Source organism: Ictidomys tridecemlineatus, chromosome 3, assembly GCF_052094955.1.
Source record: "Ictidomys tridecemlineatus isolate mIctTri1 chromosome 3, mIctTri1.hap1, whole genome shotgun sequence".
NCBI lineage: Eukaryota > Metazoa > Chordata > Mammalia > Rodentia > Sciuridae > Ictidomys > Ictidomys tridecemlineatus.
Genome location: NC_135479.1, coordinates 23,462,779 through 23,481,591, shown reverse-complemented (window position 1 = coordinate 23,481,591; position 18,813 = coordinate 23,462,779). Strand labels below are relative to the sequence as shown.

Below are 18,813 nucleotides of genomic sequence, written 5' to 3'. Positions count from 1 at the left end.
ACTGGGTCAATAAATATGAACAGAGAATCTATAAGAATTTTAGTGATTAATACTAAAGAATTAATAAATAATATGGAATTTTTGAGGGGGAAAATTATTATATTCTATTTTCTTTAGGAATTCACTGAAGTTTTTATTTTTAAAAAAGTTTTTATTTTTAAAAGGTATGTTTGGCTGGGGCTGTGGCTCAGGGGGTAGAGCGCTTGCCTAGCATGTTCGATTCTTAGCATTTAAATAAATAAATAAAGGTCCATCGACATCTTAAAAAAAATGATAGGTATATTCACATTAATAAACTTATGCAAGGAAGATCTAATGGACTAGTAAAACCCACTACTTTAAATGGGACTTGTTTCAGGAATTTTATGTTATAATTCCATTAGTGGAACTGACCAGTCTGTTCTTGCTAAGTCAGCTGTTTTTAATGTAACTCATAATTCATGGTAAATCTACTTTAAACTTTTCCTACTTGGAACAAAAGTGGATTTAAAACTCATAACTAAATAAGAAAGGCTGCTTACACTTTTACTCGGTATTAAATCTCCAAGGCCATCAAACCATAACAAGATATTGACAGTGGCCACTTCCAAAAAGTGGCATACTAAACAAAATACAAAGTATTGGAAAGTTATTACCTGAAATTCAAACAAAACACAAGTTAAAGTTTTTTAAAATCATTAATAAATGTAATTAGTGTCACATTATAAATACTAATTACAAAATACATACTATTAATAAAGTAGAAACTTCTTGACAAATTTCACTTATCAAATTTACACCATATTTATACCATAAAGTAACTGCCAGTTACTCTAATTTATACCTATTCACAGACATAATTTACACTGCTTTTCAAATTAGAGATCTTATTTCAATACCCAGTGTATCCATTTGTGTAGTAAACCTTTTAAAACATAATAGGCTTACTTATAAATTAAACAACTAAAAAAACAGAAACATCCACCAAATGTTAAATGCTAAGACCTACACTCTTTTTTTTTTCAATTTTTTTTTTTTGTCAATAGACTTTATTTATTTATATGCGGTGCTGAGAATTGAACCCAGTGTCTCACACATGCTAGGCAAGTGCTCTACCCCTGAGCCACAACCTCAGCCCAAGATCTACTCTCTTTAAAATGACAAGACTTAATAGTGCTTCTCCACATAACTACCACTCTACAGGACCCTTAACCACCGCTTCTGTGGTTGTGAGACCTTACAATGGTTAAGGTAGCTTAACCACCATTCCAGAATAGTGCCAATATCAAAGTTAAATTTGATGATGTTAAGCACAAGTTACTAATATCATATATTCACTGTTTACTCCATTATCAGATAGACCACTTCTGCAATGTGTTAAAATCTGAAAAAACAAGAACTTTAGTTTTCTTTCTTTTTTTTTTTTTTTTAGAGAGAGTGAGGGGGGGGGAGAGTGAGAGAGAGAGAGAGTGAGGGAGAGAGAGAGAGAATTTTTTAATATTTATTTCTTAGTTCTCGGCGGACACAACATTTTTGTTGGTATGTGGTGCTGAGGATCGAACCCGGGGCCACACACATGCCAGATGAGCGCGCTACCGCCTGAGCCACACTCCCAGCCCAAGAACTTTAGTTTTCTCTATTTAATTGACACATAATAATTGTAAATACTTATAGAGTCAGAATTTCATTTTTAAGTAAACAGTGACTGGGTGCAGAGGCACATACCTATGATCCCAGTGACTTGGGAGCCTGAGACAGGAGTTCACAAGTTCAAGGCCAGCAAGACCTTGTCTCAAAATAAAAAAACAAAAAGGACTGGGGAAGTTGCTTAGTGGAGTACCCCAGGGTGCAATCCCCAGTACCACAATAAAGAGAGAAAAAGAGAGAGAATTACAGCAAACAACAACTGGATAACTTTGACCCAAATAATTTTGTAAAATGTAAAAGTCAACGATTTTCTAGTAGATATTGATATAGATATTCGATAATTAAATATAGTCATACCTGCAGAGTTTCCTATTCTAACATTTGTACTGGTTATTTATTTCTTTATTATATTAACTAAAAATTGTTACATTACTAAAAATCTCAAGAACTATGTTGTCAGGAATAGTAACACATGCCTGTAATCTTGTAAAAGGATCAATCACAAGTTCAAGGCCAGGGTAAGCAATTTAGCAATACCTTGTGTCAAAATAAAAAAATAAATAAAATGGTTAAGGTAGCTTAACCACCATTCTAGAACAGTGCCAATATCAGAGTTAAATTTGATTATGTCAAGCACAAAAGTTACTAACATCATATATTTAATGTTTACTCTTTGGTAAAGCAAAAGGGATGTAGCTCGTTGGTAAAGCACCCTGGATTCACTCTCCAGAATAAAAAAATAAATAAAAGCTAAATTATAAAATATTTATGGTCATAACCTTCCTCGACTTTTTTCTATTACTTGAAATGGCTTTACCATGTAGCATGTTAGCTGTGTCCTTATCAAGAAAGATGCAGGTCTTACTAATGCTGATTTTAAAAAATGACCTCAGATATATATATGACCTCATATTTAAAGGGAAACAGGGAAACACACACACATAAAGGGGAAAGAAAGGTACAGACTATTACCTATGATAGTAGTTTGTAATTCTGTGTTCTTAAACATACAACATTCTATGTTCTTAAAAATTATGTACATAATTGTCACAGAAACATGGTATAGTCTTATAAGAACACAGAAGAAACTGATTGTTTTTGAGTTGAGCTAAGACGACTAGATAGAATGGCAAACAAAATTTCACTATACAGCATTTGAATTTCAAATATGTACATGTATAATGTTTTAAAAATATTTAATTAAAAAATAAAAAACAAGCTGGGCACATATACATCTATAATCCCAGCAACTGGAGGCAGAGGCAGAAAGATTCCAAGTTCAAAGCCAGCCTCAGCAACTTAGTGAGGCCATGGGCAACTTAGTGAGGCCTTGTCCCAAAATAAAAGGCTAGGGATATGGCTCAGTGGTTAAGTATCCTTGGATTCAATCCCTCATACCAAAACTATAAAAAAGTAGATAGATAGATAGATAGATAGATAGATAGATAGATAGATAGATACATAGATACATAGATAGATACATAGATAGATAAATAAATAAGCAAGCAAGCATAATGTTGTGATTAGAAGTACAGTCTTCTGATTTAAACTGCTCGGGTTTAAATCTCACCTCCACTCACCAGTTGTGTGACCTTAGACAAGTTATTTAAGTTAATTAAACATTTTTGTATCTTAGTTTTCTTTATCAATGGAGATAATAAGACACTCTCTCAAAAGGGTTTTACTATGTTGTTCAGACTGGCCTCATATTTCTGAGCTCAAGAGATCCTGGGATTAAAAGCATGTACACTAGGTTGCCTAGCTAATTTTTCATTCCTTTGTTTCTTTATGTTGGCAGTGCAGGGGATTGAACTCAAGAGCCTCAAACATGTTAGGTAAGCATACTACCACTGAGCAACATCCTCAGTCCCAAGTTAATATTTCTGATGCACTTACAATATTATCTGGAATAGATTAAACACTCAATATATATCTGCGTGTATAATACAAATCTATCATGTTAAGAGTTCTTACTTTTGTCCCATGAATTCAGCCAATATATTCTGATTTCTTTTGGTAAGTATGGTTGGTCTGCCTATCCATTCATCCATCCATCCATCCATCCATCCATCCATCCATCCATCCATCCATCCATCCATCCCAGGGGCACTCTACCACTGTGCTATATCCCCTGTCTTTTTTATTTCTTGCTTCAAGATATGATTTCACCAGATGGCTGAGAACTTGGATCATCCTGTCTCAGCCTCCTGAATAAGTGAGATTATAGGCTGTGCCACTACACCAGGCCCATGTGACACTTTTTGTTTCCTATGCTTGCTAGATTTATATATTTTCTCAAACTTTTTTGGCACTAAGGCTCTTTAGCACTGAGATACATCCCTAAGCCTTCTTATTATTTATTTATTTATTTATTTTGGGACAGGGTCTTACTAAATTGCTGAGGCTGGCCTTGAACTTGCAATACTCCTACCACAGTCTCCCAGGTCACTGGGATTACAGGTGAGCACTACTGCACTTGGCTCAGACTTTTTTTTTGGGGGGGAGGTGTATTCTGGGGATTGAGTCCAAGGGCACTTAACTACTGAGCCAAAAGAGCTTTTTGTTTTTTACTTTGAAACAGGGTATTGCTTAGGCCTCACTAAATTGCTGAGTCTGGCTTTAAACTTTCAATCCTCCTGCCTCAGCCTCGAGTTGCTGGAATTACAGGAGAGTGCCACCAGAGCAGCTCAGACTATTTTTAAAATCAGTGTTTCAAAATATTTTCTCCTGCCTTCTTCTTTTTACTTCATTAATTTCTGCTCTTTAATCTTTATTTTTATCTTCTACTTGCTTGAAATTATGTGCTCTTTTTTGTCTAGCTTTGGGATTTATTGATTTAAATTTTTTTTTGTATTGTAGATGGAGAGAATGCCTTTATTTGTTTATTTTTAATGTGGTGCTAAGGCTTGAACCTAGTGCCTAATAAATGGTATACAACTGCTCTGGCATCACACTACGGCCCCAGCCCAAGCTTTGGTATTTAGCTAATTAATTTTCAGTCTTGCTCCTTAACTAAATATTGTTTTATGTGTAATGTCTTACCTACATCCCTCATGTTTTACTTATTTTTTTTAAGAGAGAGAGAGAGAATTTTTTAATATTTATTTTTCAGTTTTCGATAGACACATCATCTTCATTATGTGCTTCATTATGTAGTGCTCAGGATCCAAATCAGTGCCCTGCGCATGCCAGGCAAGTGCATTACTGCTTGAGACACATCCCCAGCCCCCTCATGTTTTAATATGTGGCAATTTCTTTATTCAGTTCTAAATATTTTCTGATTTTCTTTCTTTTCTTTTTTGGAAACAGGGTCAAGTTTGTCTTGAACTCCTGGGCTCAAATGATCCTTCCACCCCCAGAATCCTGAATAGCTAGATCTACAGGTATATACACGCTACCAAAGCCCAGCTTTTCCTAATTATCATAACAAGTCATTAATTATTCAGAAAATTTTCCAATTATAGAAAAGGATTGTTTTGTTTCACTTTTGCTACTGATTTCTTTTCACAGAAAAGAAATAAAGATTTAAACTTAATTTTTTAAATTTTTATCAAAGTAATCATTCATAGTTTAAAACTCATATAATACTGAGTCTTATAAGTTGCAGGCCCCACCCAATACTCCCCATATCCTGCCCCCAGAAGTGAACAATTTCAACTCCTGTGATTTCTAAATACTTGTTTAGAAGATATAACTGTTTCTTCAGTTTTTTCAATATTAAACATTATTTTCTCCTTAACGTAGAAAGTGAAGTCTTAGCTAAACCGTCTCCATCACATCTCTTACAAAGAATGAAATTTTCTATCAGTTTGCAATTCTGAAAAAAAAAATTTTTTTTACTCTCACACAAATTCATAATTTGACTAAGCACAGACCTCTAAGTTGAAATTCAGATTCATTTAGTATTCTGAAGCAATGGCTTCACTAGAGTCTACATTCCTGATGAAAGCCTAGTGCTATTCTGATTTCTGAAATTTTTTCCCTTTTCTTTCTTTTTTCTTTGAAGTATTAAGTGTTGAACATGTTAGAGAAGCACCCTACCATTGAGTTACATCCCTTTTTAAAAATTTTCAGACAGGGTCTCACTGAGTTGTTTTGGCTGACTGAATTTGGAATTCTCCTGCCTCAGCCTCCAGAGTAGCTGAGATTGCAGACATGCACCACTGCTCTGATTCCTGAAATTTGAAAATAATATAACAGCCTTTCTTTCTTCTGTCCCATCCCAAATACAAAAATCTATGAGAGCATCACTTTATTGTAATAGTTCTAAAATCTGCTTTGGTCTGAACTTTTTACACTTCATGAGTTAATCTCTCCCAATGGTATACCTCTGCAAACTGAAGGCTCCTGCCTCATCAATTCAAATAAAATGTTTAAAATTTTATGTCTTTAATAAATTCTTCCCATTTTCTCTGTTCTCTCTCTCTCTCTCTTTTTTTTTTTTTCTCTTTTTTTTTTAAGGTGGATGTTGATCCTGTTGTATTGGTTCTCAAACCTTCAACTTCTCTGTTTTCTATTTCTTTGGCTTTCCTCCTGTTTGGAAGATTCCTTAATTTTATTTTCCAAAATTTCTACCTGTTTTGTTTTGTTTTAATCATATTATATTTTCCAAAAGTTTCTTACTCTAATTCTTCCTATTGGATGGCCTTTTGTCATCCTTATTTGATGAATGTATTGTCTTCCTCTTAATTCTCTTAAGGATATTAATTAGTTTGAGGTTCTTTTTTCTCCTTATAATTTGTCTTTGTTTCTTCTAATTTCTTATGTTACTATAATATTTCTTTGCTTTTGTTTCTAATTTCTTTTTTTTTGTAATTTTTTAGTTGTTGATAGACCTTTATTTTATTTATTTATATGTGGTACTGAGATTTGAACCCAGTGCCTCACACATGCTAAGCAAGTGCGCAACCTCTGAGCCACAGCCCCAGTCCCTCTTTCTAATTTCTTATGTTATTATTGTTTTGCTTTGTGCTCTTTCATTTATTTCATGTTAGAAGCTTTCCCCACATGTTCAGTAATTATTGCCCCAGAGACTGGGTTTGGTCATGCTACTTGCTTTGGCCAACAAAATGTAAGTGAACATCAAACATATAATACCCATGAAAAAAACTAACTTTTTGTGGTTCACCTATTTGCCCTCTGCCATGTGTAAAAAATAGTATGCTGCAGATAGTGGTTAGTCACTAAAGATCCTAAGTGACTACTTGTAAAAGAGAAAACTTGTAAGCCAAATGGAGCCCTGTAAAGTTGGTAATAAGGCTACAGATCATCAGCAGTCCTCATAAGTCATGTGTAAGCAAGAAATATTAACAAGACAAGCCACTGAGATGTATGATCTTATTTGTGGGTTCAAATGTATACATACATGTTTATATACACATAATATATTTCTGGAAGGATTCACCAAAAACAATGGAAGTGAAAGGGGTGAAAGACAGGGAATCTCAATTTTCATATTACTGTATATTTTCAAATATCTCTTAATATATTTCATGGCAAAACATTTATTTTGTTAATAATCATAAACAACAAGGCCTCCAAAAGTACTAAAACAAAAGAAAAGTACTCCAATTTAAAATTTTTCCAAAAAGTATTCATATTACAGCAATAGATTTTCAATATAAAATTTTTAAAAACCTGGGCTGGAGATGCAGCTCAGTGGTAGAGCACAAGCCCAGCATGTGTCCCAGGTTCAATCCCCAGTAGTATACACACACACACACACACACACACACACACACACACACACACGAAAAAAAAGAAAAAAAGAAAGAAAGAAAATTTTGGGAACCAGAAAACAGGTATAAATAAAAGTAAAAATCATTTATGCCAACACCCAGAGATAAACAAGACAGCATTTTATTCGTACTATTTTAGACAGATTATTCATCAATCTGAATATGTAATTTTATATTCTGCTTTTCAATTTTGCCTTACAATAAGCACTTTACAAGTGTTATTAAAAATTCATAATCTGGGTGTTGTAGTACCTGCCTGTAAGCTATTTACTCAGGAGGCTGAGGCAGGAAGATTAAAAATTTGAGGCCAGCCTAGGCATCTTATTGAGACTTTGTCTCAAAAAAAATAAAAAAGGATGGAGATGTAGTTCAGTGGTAAAATGCCACTGAGTTCTATCAGTAATGCAAAAATAAACAAATAAATAAATTTGCAGATCTTCACTATTAAATATAGTTTACTATATTGATGTCATGATTAATCATTTCTTTAGTTGTAGACAAATACATTAATTCAATATTTTTAATTTTTTAAATATTTTAGTTGTCGATGGACCTTTTATTTATTTTATTTTTTAAAAATGGTTTAGTTGTTAATAAACCTTTCTTTCTTTCTTTATTTGTTTGTGGTGCTGAGAATCAAACTCTGTCTCACACATGCTAGGCAAGTGCTCTATCACTGAACTACAACCCAGCCCTATTAATTCTATTTTTTTTTACCACCACATACAATAAGATACTTCTAAGCATAAAGTATTTTATTATAATAATTTTTTTCCTAAGAATACATTTGGGGGAGGGGGGTATGTGCAGATTAAACCCAGAGCCTTCTGCATGCTAAGCAAGTGTTTAACCACTGAGCAACATCCCAGGCCTTTTTAAATTTGTAGACAGGGTCTCACAAAGTTGCCCCAATAGAGCTTAAACTTGCCATTCTCCTGCCTCAGCCTTCTGTAATCCCTCAGCTGGGATTTCAGGTGTGAACCACTGTGCCTGACTAAGAATACAGATTTATTAGCAGAATTGCTAGGTTCCTGATATACAATGACAATTTATTTTTCAAAACAATTATACAAATTTATACTCCTACCAGTAATATCAAAGCAACTATATCATCGGGAATATTTTTCTTCAGTTCATATAACAGGCAAAAACTAATTTGGAAACAACACTGTTTTGATATTTCTCATTAATAAGAAACTAAATATTTTTTTAATTGTTTAATAGTCATTTTCATTTTCTTCTCTATGAATTATCTGTTCTTTTTCATTTGTTCATTTATTGAATTCTTAGTGCTTTGTCAATTGATTTGTACATAATTTCTTCCACTATATTAGGTTCAGAAAGTCCTTCATTTTCTTTGGTTTTTAATAATAACATTTTAACAAATCTTTCCTTGCACGCCCAACACAATTTGCTGGTTGTACATCTGAATTACATGTGGAGTATAAAACTAGAGGTTTGAATCAATTAGTATAAGATGGGTCTAGGTAAGTGTATTTTTAAAAAGCTGAAGCTAAAAAACAATGCATTCTAGGGCTGGGATTGTGGCTCAGAGGTAGACTGCTTGCCCAGCATGTGTAAGGCACTAGGTTCGATCTTCAGCACCACATAAAGTAAAGACACTGTGTCCACCTATAACTAAAAAATAAATATTTTTAAAAAATGCATTCTAGAGTAGAAAGAGCCTTAGTCTTGTTTCTTGAGAGAGAAAAAAACTTTGGTGTCCCCTGAATTACAATGAACCTTTTTTATTTAAAAAAAAAAATCATTCTTAAAACTTAATCTGCTAACAACAATAAAAGATAAAACAGTACACAATAAATTTCTTTGGAATAACTAAAATGCCACCATTTATCATAGGACTTTACAAAAGTCATGTCTCTTACCTGTTTGGAGAGTACTAGGAAAAGACAAGGTAACTTTTTCATCTTCATTCTGATAGTTAAATCCTGTAGCATGTATTTCTGGAAAGGAAAAAAAAAATTACTTTACAAACCTGGATGAACAAGACCAAATCTAGACTGCAGCAATAACATTTTTGAGAACAAAATCTCTACTAAAGCAATTTTTTTTGGATGGGGGAACAGTACTAGAAATTGAACCTGAGGCACTGTACCACTGAGCTACATCCCCATCCCTTTTCATTTTTTATTTTAGACAGGGTCTTGCTAAATTGCCCAGGCTAGCCTTGAATTTGCAATCTTCCTGCCTCAGCCTTTCAAGTGGCCAGGATTACAAGTGTGTGTGACCACATTGGGCTTTAAAATGAGATATTTTTAATTTAGTAAAACAAGAATGTCATTTCAAATTAACACATTTTAGATTATATGACCAAAGTTAAATATGTTCCTAAAAAAAATTATACATTTTTCATAATTCGCAAAACTTTGGTGATATTAAGAGAAACTGCCATTATAAATGTGATAGCTTTCTACAAAATTACAAGAAATGTTTCATTTCTAATCCTTTGTGACTGATGTTGTAGTCTTACTGATGAGCATTTGAAGGATTTACTAAATCGCCAAAATTTTGGCCTTAAAGATATATCAGTGAAGCCAGGTATGGTGGCACATACCTGTAATCCCAGCAATTTGGGAGGTTGAGGAAGGAGGACTGCAAGTTTGAGACCAGCCTCAGAAATTCAGCAAAGCCCTAAGCAACTTAACAAGACCCTATCTCAAAAATAAAAATAAAAAGGGCTGGGGATGTAGCTCAGTGATAAAGCACCCCTGGGTTCAATCTTCAATACAAAAAAAAAAAAAAAAAAGCTAATATCAATGAAAGTCCCCCCCCTAACCTCTGGCCAATTGATAACAATTCAAACTACAATATAAATCATATCCACATGTAAATAAATAAATAAATCATATCCACATGTAAAAAAATCTTTATTGTTACATTTTACAGAAATAAAAAGATAAAAACACACATGTAGATTAAATCAAGTCTTTAATTTACCTTCTACCAAGAGTGAGAAGAGACTACTTATTTGGCTGCTACTTTAAGATGCTTAGTTGACTCATTTAAAAAACAAAACAAAAACAAGTAGGCCAAGTTCCAACCACAGACATCCATCCCCATTCCAAAAGAAAAGTCACTCAAAGAGGTGGCCTTAATAAGCATGTGAAAAGATCCTTAGAATCATTAACCACCGGGCAAATGCAAGTAAAAACCACAATGAGACACCACTTCACACCCACTAAAAAAACTATAATCAAAACGATAGATAATAATAAGTGTTAGGGGGAGGTAGAGAAATTAGAGCCCTCATACATTGCTGGTAGAAATGTAAAATGGTGTAGTCACTTTGGTAAACAGCCTAGAGTTTCTCAAAAGTTAAATATAGAGTTAACATTTGATTCAGCAGTCCCACTCCTGCATATACCCCAGAAAAATGAAAAGATGTCCACACAAAAATGTGTACACAAATGTCATAGTAGTATTACTTATTTTTTTTTTTAAAGAGAGAGAGAGAGAGAGAGAATTTTTAATATTTTTTATTTTTTAGTTCTCGGCTGACACAACATCTTTGTTGGTATGTGGTGCTGAGGATCAAACCCGGGCCGCACGCATGCCAGGCGAGCGCGCTACTGCTTGAGCCACATCCCCAGCCCCGTAGTATTACTTATGATAGTTCCAAAGTGGGCTTTTGTTATCCAAATATCTGGCAATTGATGAATAAAATGTGCTATATCCATGCAATCTATTGTCTCAACTACTCGGCTTGCACAGTTCTTTTTCCAGCTATCTAAACCTTTTAGGTCTCTGCTCAATTCACTTCTTGAGCTATCTATTCATTCCAGAACCATAAGTACCCTTACTCTGGAAGGACATGGTGACACATATCTATTATCCCAGTAAGGCTATAGGATCCCAAGTTCAAGGCCAGCCTCAGGAACTTAGCAAGACTGCCTCAAAATAAAAAAAAAAAAAAATTAAAAATTTAAAAAATTCAAAAGGGCAGAAGATGTGGCTCAGTGGTTAAGCATGCCTGGGTTTAATCCCCAGTACCCCCCCATCCCCCCCCCAAAAAAAAATCCTTACTCTGTATCCTCTGGTGAACTATTTTTAGCATTCACCACTATTTTACATTATATATCTGCTGTTGCCTATTGTAATATTATATCTACTTGGCGGGTTTTGTTTGTGATTCCTACCTCATAACCCCCTCATGACTGTTAAATCTTCTCTACCTCTCTCTGACTTATCTTAGTTGATAGAGGATAAGACCCCCATTTCAGAAGGGGTTCTGAAGAATCTGAAGAGATAGGCCATGCTGAATTTCCCCACCTAGTCTATTAGATGTGTAATGAAGGCTCCATAAAAACTCAAAAGGAGGTCAGGCACTGTGGGACAGGCCTATAATATTAGCAACTAGGGGGAGGGCACTGAGGCAAGAGGATTCCAGGTTCAAGGCCATCCTGGGGAACAGCCAAGAACCTGTCTCAAAATAAAAAATAAAAAGAGCTGGGGATGGGGCTCAAGCAGTAGTGTGCTCGCCTGGCATGCGTGCGGCCTGGGTTTCGATCCTCAGCACCACATACAAACAAAGATGTTGTGTTCGCCAAAAAACTAAAAAACAAATATTAAAAATTCTCTCTCTTAAAAAAAAAAAAAAAAGAGCTGGGGATCTAGCTGTAGCATCCCTGTGTTCAATTGCCAGTAACAACAACAACAACAAAAAACTCCTTTTTAAGAAGATCATAATATTCCTGACAATTCATTATTAGTTTAATTACAACTAATTGGTTATATATGTATAAATAAAGGTTCTTTTTAAGAAAAATCCATTTATTTCTTAGTTGTAGTAAAGGACACAATACCTTTATTTTATTTATTTTATATGTGGTGCTGAAGATTGAACCATGCTAGATGAGCACTTTACCACTGAGCCACAACCCCAGTGCCTAAATAAAGGCTCTTATTGAAATAATTTATTATGTAAGTGTTGCTACACTTCAGAAAAAAAGTATTTTAAATACAATTGGCATTTTAAAATCTATGCACAGGGCTGGGGTTGTAGCTCAGTGGTAGTACACTTGCCCAGCACGTATGAGCCACTGGGTACAATCCTCAGCACCACATAAAAATAAATAAATAAAGGTATTATGTCCATCTACAACTAAAAAAAAAAAATTATTTTAAAACATCTATGCACATATAAAATATTTGGATACAGAATGCATGAGTGTCTATGTTAGTAGTCTATTAATTAGAAGTATAGTAGTATATTGATTATTAATAAGAAGTAAAAAAACATTTTTTTGAAGGGGGTAGTGCTGGGGATTAACCCAGGACCTCACATACACTAAGAAGGCACTCTACCATTGAGCTATAATCTCAGCCCCAGAAATAGAATTTAAATATAACCCTAACTTACATAAAACTATGACAAGAAAGAGCTTACACTCAAAAACCAATTACAATACACTCACTTGACTAAAATTTACTTACAACAATATAGACCTAGAGTTTTCATTTAATAAGATGGGCTCATAAACTGGATTTTTAATGTCTTATTTTAAGAATTAAGATAATTACTTAACGATAATTACTTAAAATTAAGATACAATTTTAACTATAAGTAAAAAAAATTCAAAACTATGTATACGATATGCTATCATTTGTGAGCACAAACTTTCTCATACATGACATCTATAAAGGCACAGAAACTCTGAGGAAGGATATGTGATGAAAGATAATTATCACCATGAAGGGGGTTGGGAAGGTTGTAATCTATGCTGTTTTCACATTCTGAATTTGGCATCATGTGGCATATATTAACTAAGAAAGTTTTCAAATGTTTAAAATTACTTTTTAAAGATATTCATTTTGAGATCCTAATCAAATTTTTATAGCCAGTCTGCTAATGAATATGTGATCCTATTCTGGGTCTTCCAAGAATGGTTTAATAATAAGAAGATGCTCTTGCCTAGGTCTTTAGGTTTTGGGCCACCCATAGTTTAAAAATTATGAATGTTCTTACAGAACAAAGAGGGTACAGTGACTCACCTCATTTGTATAATCAGTCAGTCTTGAAGGGTAACAGTCCTCAAGGAGCAACAATACTTTATAACTAAAAGAAGGCAAACACTTGTATAGTATTACTTTAGTTTGTGCCAAAATTTCAGAGCCTCCCTCATGTGAATTTTTCCAAAATACAAAGTTAATTTTCTGCTCAACATTTGTGTAGATATGCTAATATTTAGTCCAGTGTGTTTCCTTTAAATATCCCTGCTCAGGGCAGGGATATAGCTTAATGACAGAACACTTGCCTCTTCTGTGGCAAAATGTCCTTGGTTGGAGTCTCAGCACTGCAAAGGGAAAAAAGGTCCTTAAGAAACAAACTTCATCTTCCGTGGCCTTCTCTATGAGCCCATCTATTTAACTCCTAATTATCACCCTCTCTGCTGACTTTTCCTACTTTTCACTTAGTATAGTAATTTTGGTTCTCCCCTTTTGACACAATAGGACTTTTCTTTGGCAAACACACAGCACTATGAGGAACCCTACTGTTATTGTTAGAATCAATGCGTATTATCGATAAATAATACAATCAGTAATTTTAAGGTAACTCCTGCTTTCCTTATTAAATAGTATTTAGATAGCAAAATTTTCTTTAGAAAAACTACTTAAGTATGTCCATGTGCCCTTATGAACTTGTAATATCTTTATTTAATCATTTATTCAATCAGTACTATAAGGAATAAAAAATGAGGAGTTTCCTTCCTATAAGTCTCACTGATTCTCTGGTCTCTTTCATTAACAGAATTAGCACAGAATATTTCTAGACACTTTAGTGCCATCTCAAATTTATTTATTTATTTAGGGTACTGGGGATTTGACCCAGGGGCAATTTACCACTGAGCTACATCCCCAATCCTTTTTATTTTTTATTTTAAGACAGAATCTCACTAAGTTGCTTAAGGCCTCACTAAACTACAGAGGCTGGCCTTGAATTTGTGATCTTCCTGTCTTAGCCTCCTGAGCCTCTGGGATTACAGATATGGGCTATCACGATCAACTCAAATTTAAACACTATTGGTAAATACTATTGGTATTCATAAAAATGAAAAATGCTGGGTGCAGTAGTACATACCTATCAAAATGGTTTGCTACTCTCTTGACCCAGAAACCTCCACAAAATCATGCAAATCAATAAGTTCAGGTGGCTAGGGGTATAGCTCAATGTACAGTGCTTACCCTAGAATACACAGGCCTTGGGTTCAATCACTGGAACCACAAAAAATAAAACTCAGTGAAAGAGGTTCAAATCTTTGTGTTCACACTAAGATCATCCATGAAACTGCCATCAAGGGTATGCATACCCAAAAAAACACAGAGTGTCTGAAGGATGTCACCTTAAAAAGTAATGTTTGGGGGCTGGGGTTGTGGCTCGGTGGTAGAACACTTACCTAGCATGTGTGAGGCACTGGGTTTGACTTTCAGTACCACAGACAAATAAATAAAAATAAAGATTAACAACAAAAACAACAAATTAAAAAAAAAAAAAAAGAAAAGCAATATGTGAGTGCTGGGTGCAGTGGCACATACATTTAATCCTAGCAGCGCAGGAGCCTGAGGCAGGAGGATTGTCAGGTCAAAACTAGCTTCAGCAACTTAATGAGGCCCTAACCCTAACCCTGTCTCTAAATAAAATACAAAATAGGACTGGGGATGTGGCTGAATAGTTGAATGTCCCTGAGTTCAATCTTCAGTAGCCCCCAGGAAAAAAAAAAAAAAAAGCAATATGTGCTATTCGAGTGTTACAATGGAGGAGTTGGAAAGTGTGCCCGGGCCAAACAGTGGGGCTGGACACAGGATTGGTGGCTTAAAAGGAGTGATGAATTTCTGTTGCACAAGCTTAAAAATGCAGAGAATAATAACTCAGAATTTAAGAGTTTAGATTATAGATTATGTGGTCACTGAATATATGTAGGTGAACAAAGCACCCAGGATGCATGGCTGTACTTATAGAGCTCATGGTTGGATTAACCAATACATGAGTTCCCCTTGCCATACTGAAATGATCCTCAGTGAAAAGGAAAAAGGCCAAGCATGGTGCCACATGCCTGTTACTCGCAGTGATACAGAAGGCTGAGACAGGATGATCCAAATTCAAGGCCAGCCTCAACTGAGCTCTGTTGGATATGGCTCAGTAGTTAAGTGCCCCTGGGTTCAATCTCCAGTACTGCACACCCCCAAAAAGAAAGGAAGGAAGGAAGGATCAATTATTCCTAAACCAGAAAATAATTTGCATGAAATATATCCCTGAAGAAACAAAACCTTATGGCACAAGAATTGATTATGGTTTTATGAATAAAATAAATGCAAATAAAAGTTTTATTTAAAAAAGGGAAATATAGGGCTGGGGCTGGGGCTCAGTGGTAGAGCACTTGCCTAGCATATGTGAGGCACTGGGTTCAATATTCAGCACCACATAAAAACAAACAAATAAAATAAAGGCATTCTGTCCATCTACAACTACAAAAAAAATTAAAAAGGGAAATATAAACTGTATTTAAAATATATGAAAAGGGGGTTGGAGGTGTAGCTTGGTGGGAGATCCCCTAGCTAGCATGCTCAAGGCCTTGCGTTTAATCCCCAGCAATGAAAAAATTCCAATATATATGAATTCACAAACACATACAAATGAATATTTTCATTGCACGTGTTCATGTGTATGTATATGTTTGTGTATATATACATACAAACATGAAAATATGAAAAATTCATAATACTAATAAAGAAATTCAAAATAAAGACACTGCAAGATAACCAATTTTTAACCTACCAGATTAAAAAAAGGATCAAAAAAAATCTCAGATATACTGCTGATGAGGATGTTTCCTTAACAAACTGGTGAATATTAGTCGAATCTCTCTGAAGTGCAATTTGAATATCAATCAGAATTACAAAATACAAGCCAGGTCTAGTGGCACAGACCTGTAATCCCAGTAACTGGGGAGGCTAAGGTAAAAGGATCACAGGCTTAAGGCCAGCCTTAGCAACTTAGAGAGGACCCACCCCTCCATCTTAAAATAAATAAAAAGGACTGGGGATAGAACTCTGTGGTAAAGTAACCTAGGTTCCCCTGTACTTTAAAAAAAAATCATAATTATAAAATACATATTTTCATAAATATTTTTTGAAACAGAAAAAAAGTCAATCAAAATTGTTACTGTTTATGCCAGCCTTATATATACAGATATATGCACACACATATATTTGAAAAATTCTTAATACAAAATAAAGATATGTGTGTATGTACGTGTGTGTATGTGTGAGCGTGTATGAGTGTATGTATATACACATAGTCTCTGACTCAGCATTTGTTCTCCCAGGAATTTATCCTACATATACCTTCCTGCATGATGTGAGATATAAACAAGGTTGTTCATTGTAATATGGAATTCCATTTAAATGATCATCAATAGAGGACTAGCTTGATGAATTATGATAAATTTATTCCGCCAAATACTATTTAACCATAAAAAAATAAGAAAGCCTTTTATGTACTGATTTATAACAACTTCCAAGATATGCAGAGCACAGAACAGTTTCTCCTAAGATGCTACATGTACATTAAAAAGGAAGTTTGTAATTCACTAAAATAGCTGCTTTCTCAGTAAAATTTAACAGACAAAATAGATTTTAAATTTAGGACACTGTCTCTGGTTCCTCACCCCATTTAACTTTTCAGTGTTAGCCTTCTACAAACATATACACATACTGCATCAAAAAAGTCTTCCTGTATTAAATTTTTTTTTTTAAACCAGCAATTGAACCTAGAAACGCTTAACCACTGAGCCACATCCCCAACCCTCTTTATTTTGTTTTTTTCAGGCAGTATCTTGCTAAATTGCTTAGGGTCTTGCTAAACTGCTGAGGTTGGCTTTGAATTTGTGATCCTCCTGCCTCAGCCTTCTGAGCTGCTAGGATTATAGTGTGCACCACTGTGGCTGGCTTTATGATGAAACTGCATCATGGGAAAGGATAATTGAGATGAGATGGTATATTCAGGAGGCTACCTTTTTTTTTTTTTTTTTTTGATACTGGGCATTGAACTCAGGGGCACTTGACCACTGAGCCACATCCCCAGCCCTATTTTGTATTTTATTTAGAGACACTCACTGAGTTGCTTAGCGCCTCACTTTTGCTGAGATTGGCTTTGAATTCATGATCCTCCTCGCACAGCCTCCCAAAGCCAATGGAATAAAAGGTGTGCACCACCACACCTGGCTAGGAAGCTATCTTTTAAAAAAGAATAAAAAGAACCAGGCACATGCCTGTAATCCCAACTACTCAGAAGATTGAGACAGGAAAATAACAAATTCAAGGACAGATTCAGTAAAAAGAAAAAAATAAAGCAAAAATAGAGCTGGGGATATAGCTCAGGGGTAGAGTGCCTTTGGTTTCAATCACCAGTACTGAAAAAGAAAAAAAAAAAGAAAATGAAAAAGAAAATCACTGAAATAGAAAAAAAAAAAAAAAAAAGCCAGTCAAAATTGTTACTGCTTATGCTAGCCTTGTGCAGACAAATCTCTAGTAGATTTTTCCCTGCCATTATAACAAGACAATAAATATATAACCCAAAAATTCTAATACCAGAAATGCCAATTCAACTGTACTTCAAAATTTCCTTTCTAGCTGGGTGTGATGGTGTGCTCCCATAATTCCAGCTACTATGGACGCTAAGGCAAGAGGACACCAAATTCAAGGCCAGCCTGGTCAACTTAGAAACTGCCTCAAAAAAAAAAAATTTTTTTAAAGAGAGCTGTGGATATAGCACAGTATAAACTGCTTGCCAAGCATGCATAAGGTGCTGGGTTCAATTCCCAATATCACACACACACACACACACACACACACACACACACACATCCAAAAACAAATTACAAATTTAAATGTCTTCTTTTAGAATAAATTTAAGAGCTCTTTTGTACAGTATGATGACTATAATTAATGACAATATATTATATTCTTGAAAAATACAAAGATACTATATATATCATCTCATTACAAAAATAATAACTATGTGAGCTAATTAATATATTTGTTAAATCAGTAGATTTACCTCTCTCCACATATATACAAATATATTTAGAAACACAATGTTGTACATAATAGATTGGTTATTGGTTAACTTAAAAATAAATACAATTTTTAGGGCTGGTGATGTGGCTCAAGCGGTAGCACGCTCGGCTGGCATGCGTGTGGCCCGGGTTCCATCCTCAGTACCACATACAAACAAAGATGTTGTGTCCACCGAAAACTAAAAAATAAATATTAAAAAATTCTCTCTCTCTCTCTCTCTCTCTCTCTCTCTTAAAAATAAATAAATACAATTTTTAAAAGTAAATTTAAAAAGATTGTCTTCTTCTAAGCCACTTCAGTAAATAAATAACATAATAAAGGTAACATATTCTACAAATTTCTATATATCCCA

General features: G+C 34.5%; 1 protein-coding gene across 1 annotated transcript in view; it reads right to left on the bottom strand.

Annotated features, from left to right (window-relative positions):
* Npepps (aminopeptidase puromycin sensitive) overlaps positions 1-18,813 on the bottom strand; it is a 92,665-nt gene that overhangs the window by 42,771 nt on the left and 31,081 nt on the right. Inside the window, exon 3 of the mRNA XM_078042139.1 lies at positions 9,251-9,328. Within this exon, the coding sequence (XP_077898265.1) occupies positions 9,251-9,328 (78 nt within the window). The remainder of the gene's footprint in view (positions 1-9,250; positions 9,329-18,813) is intronic.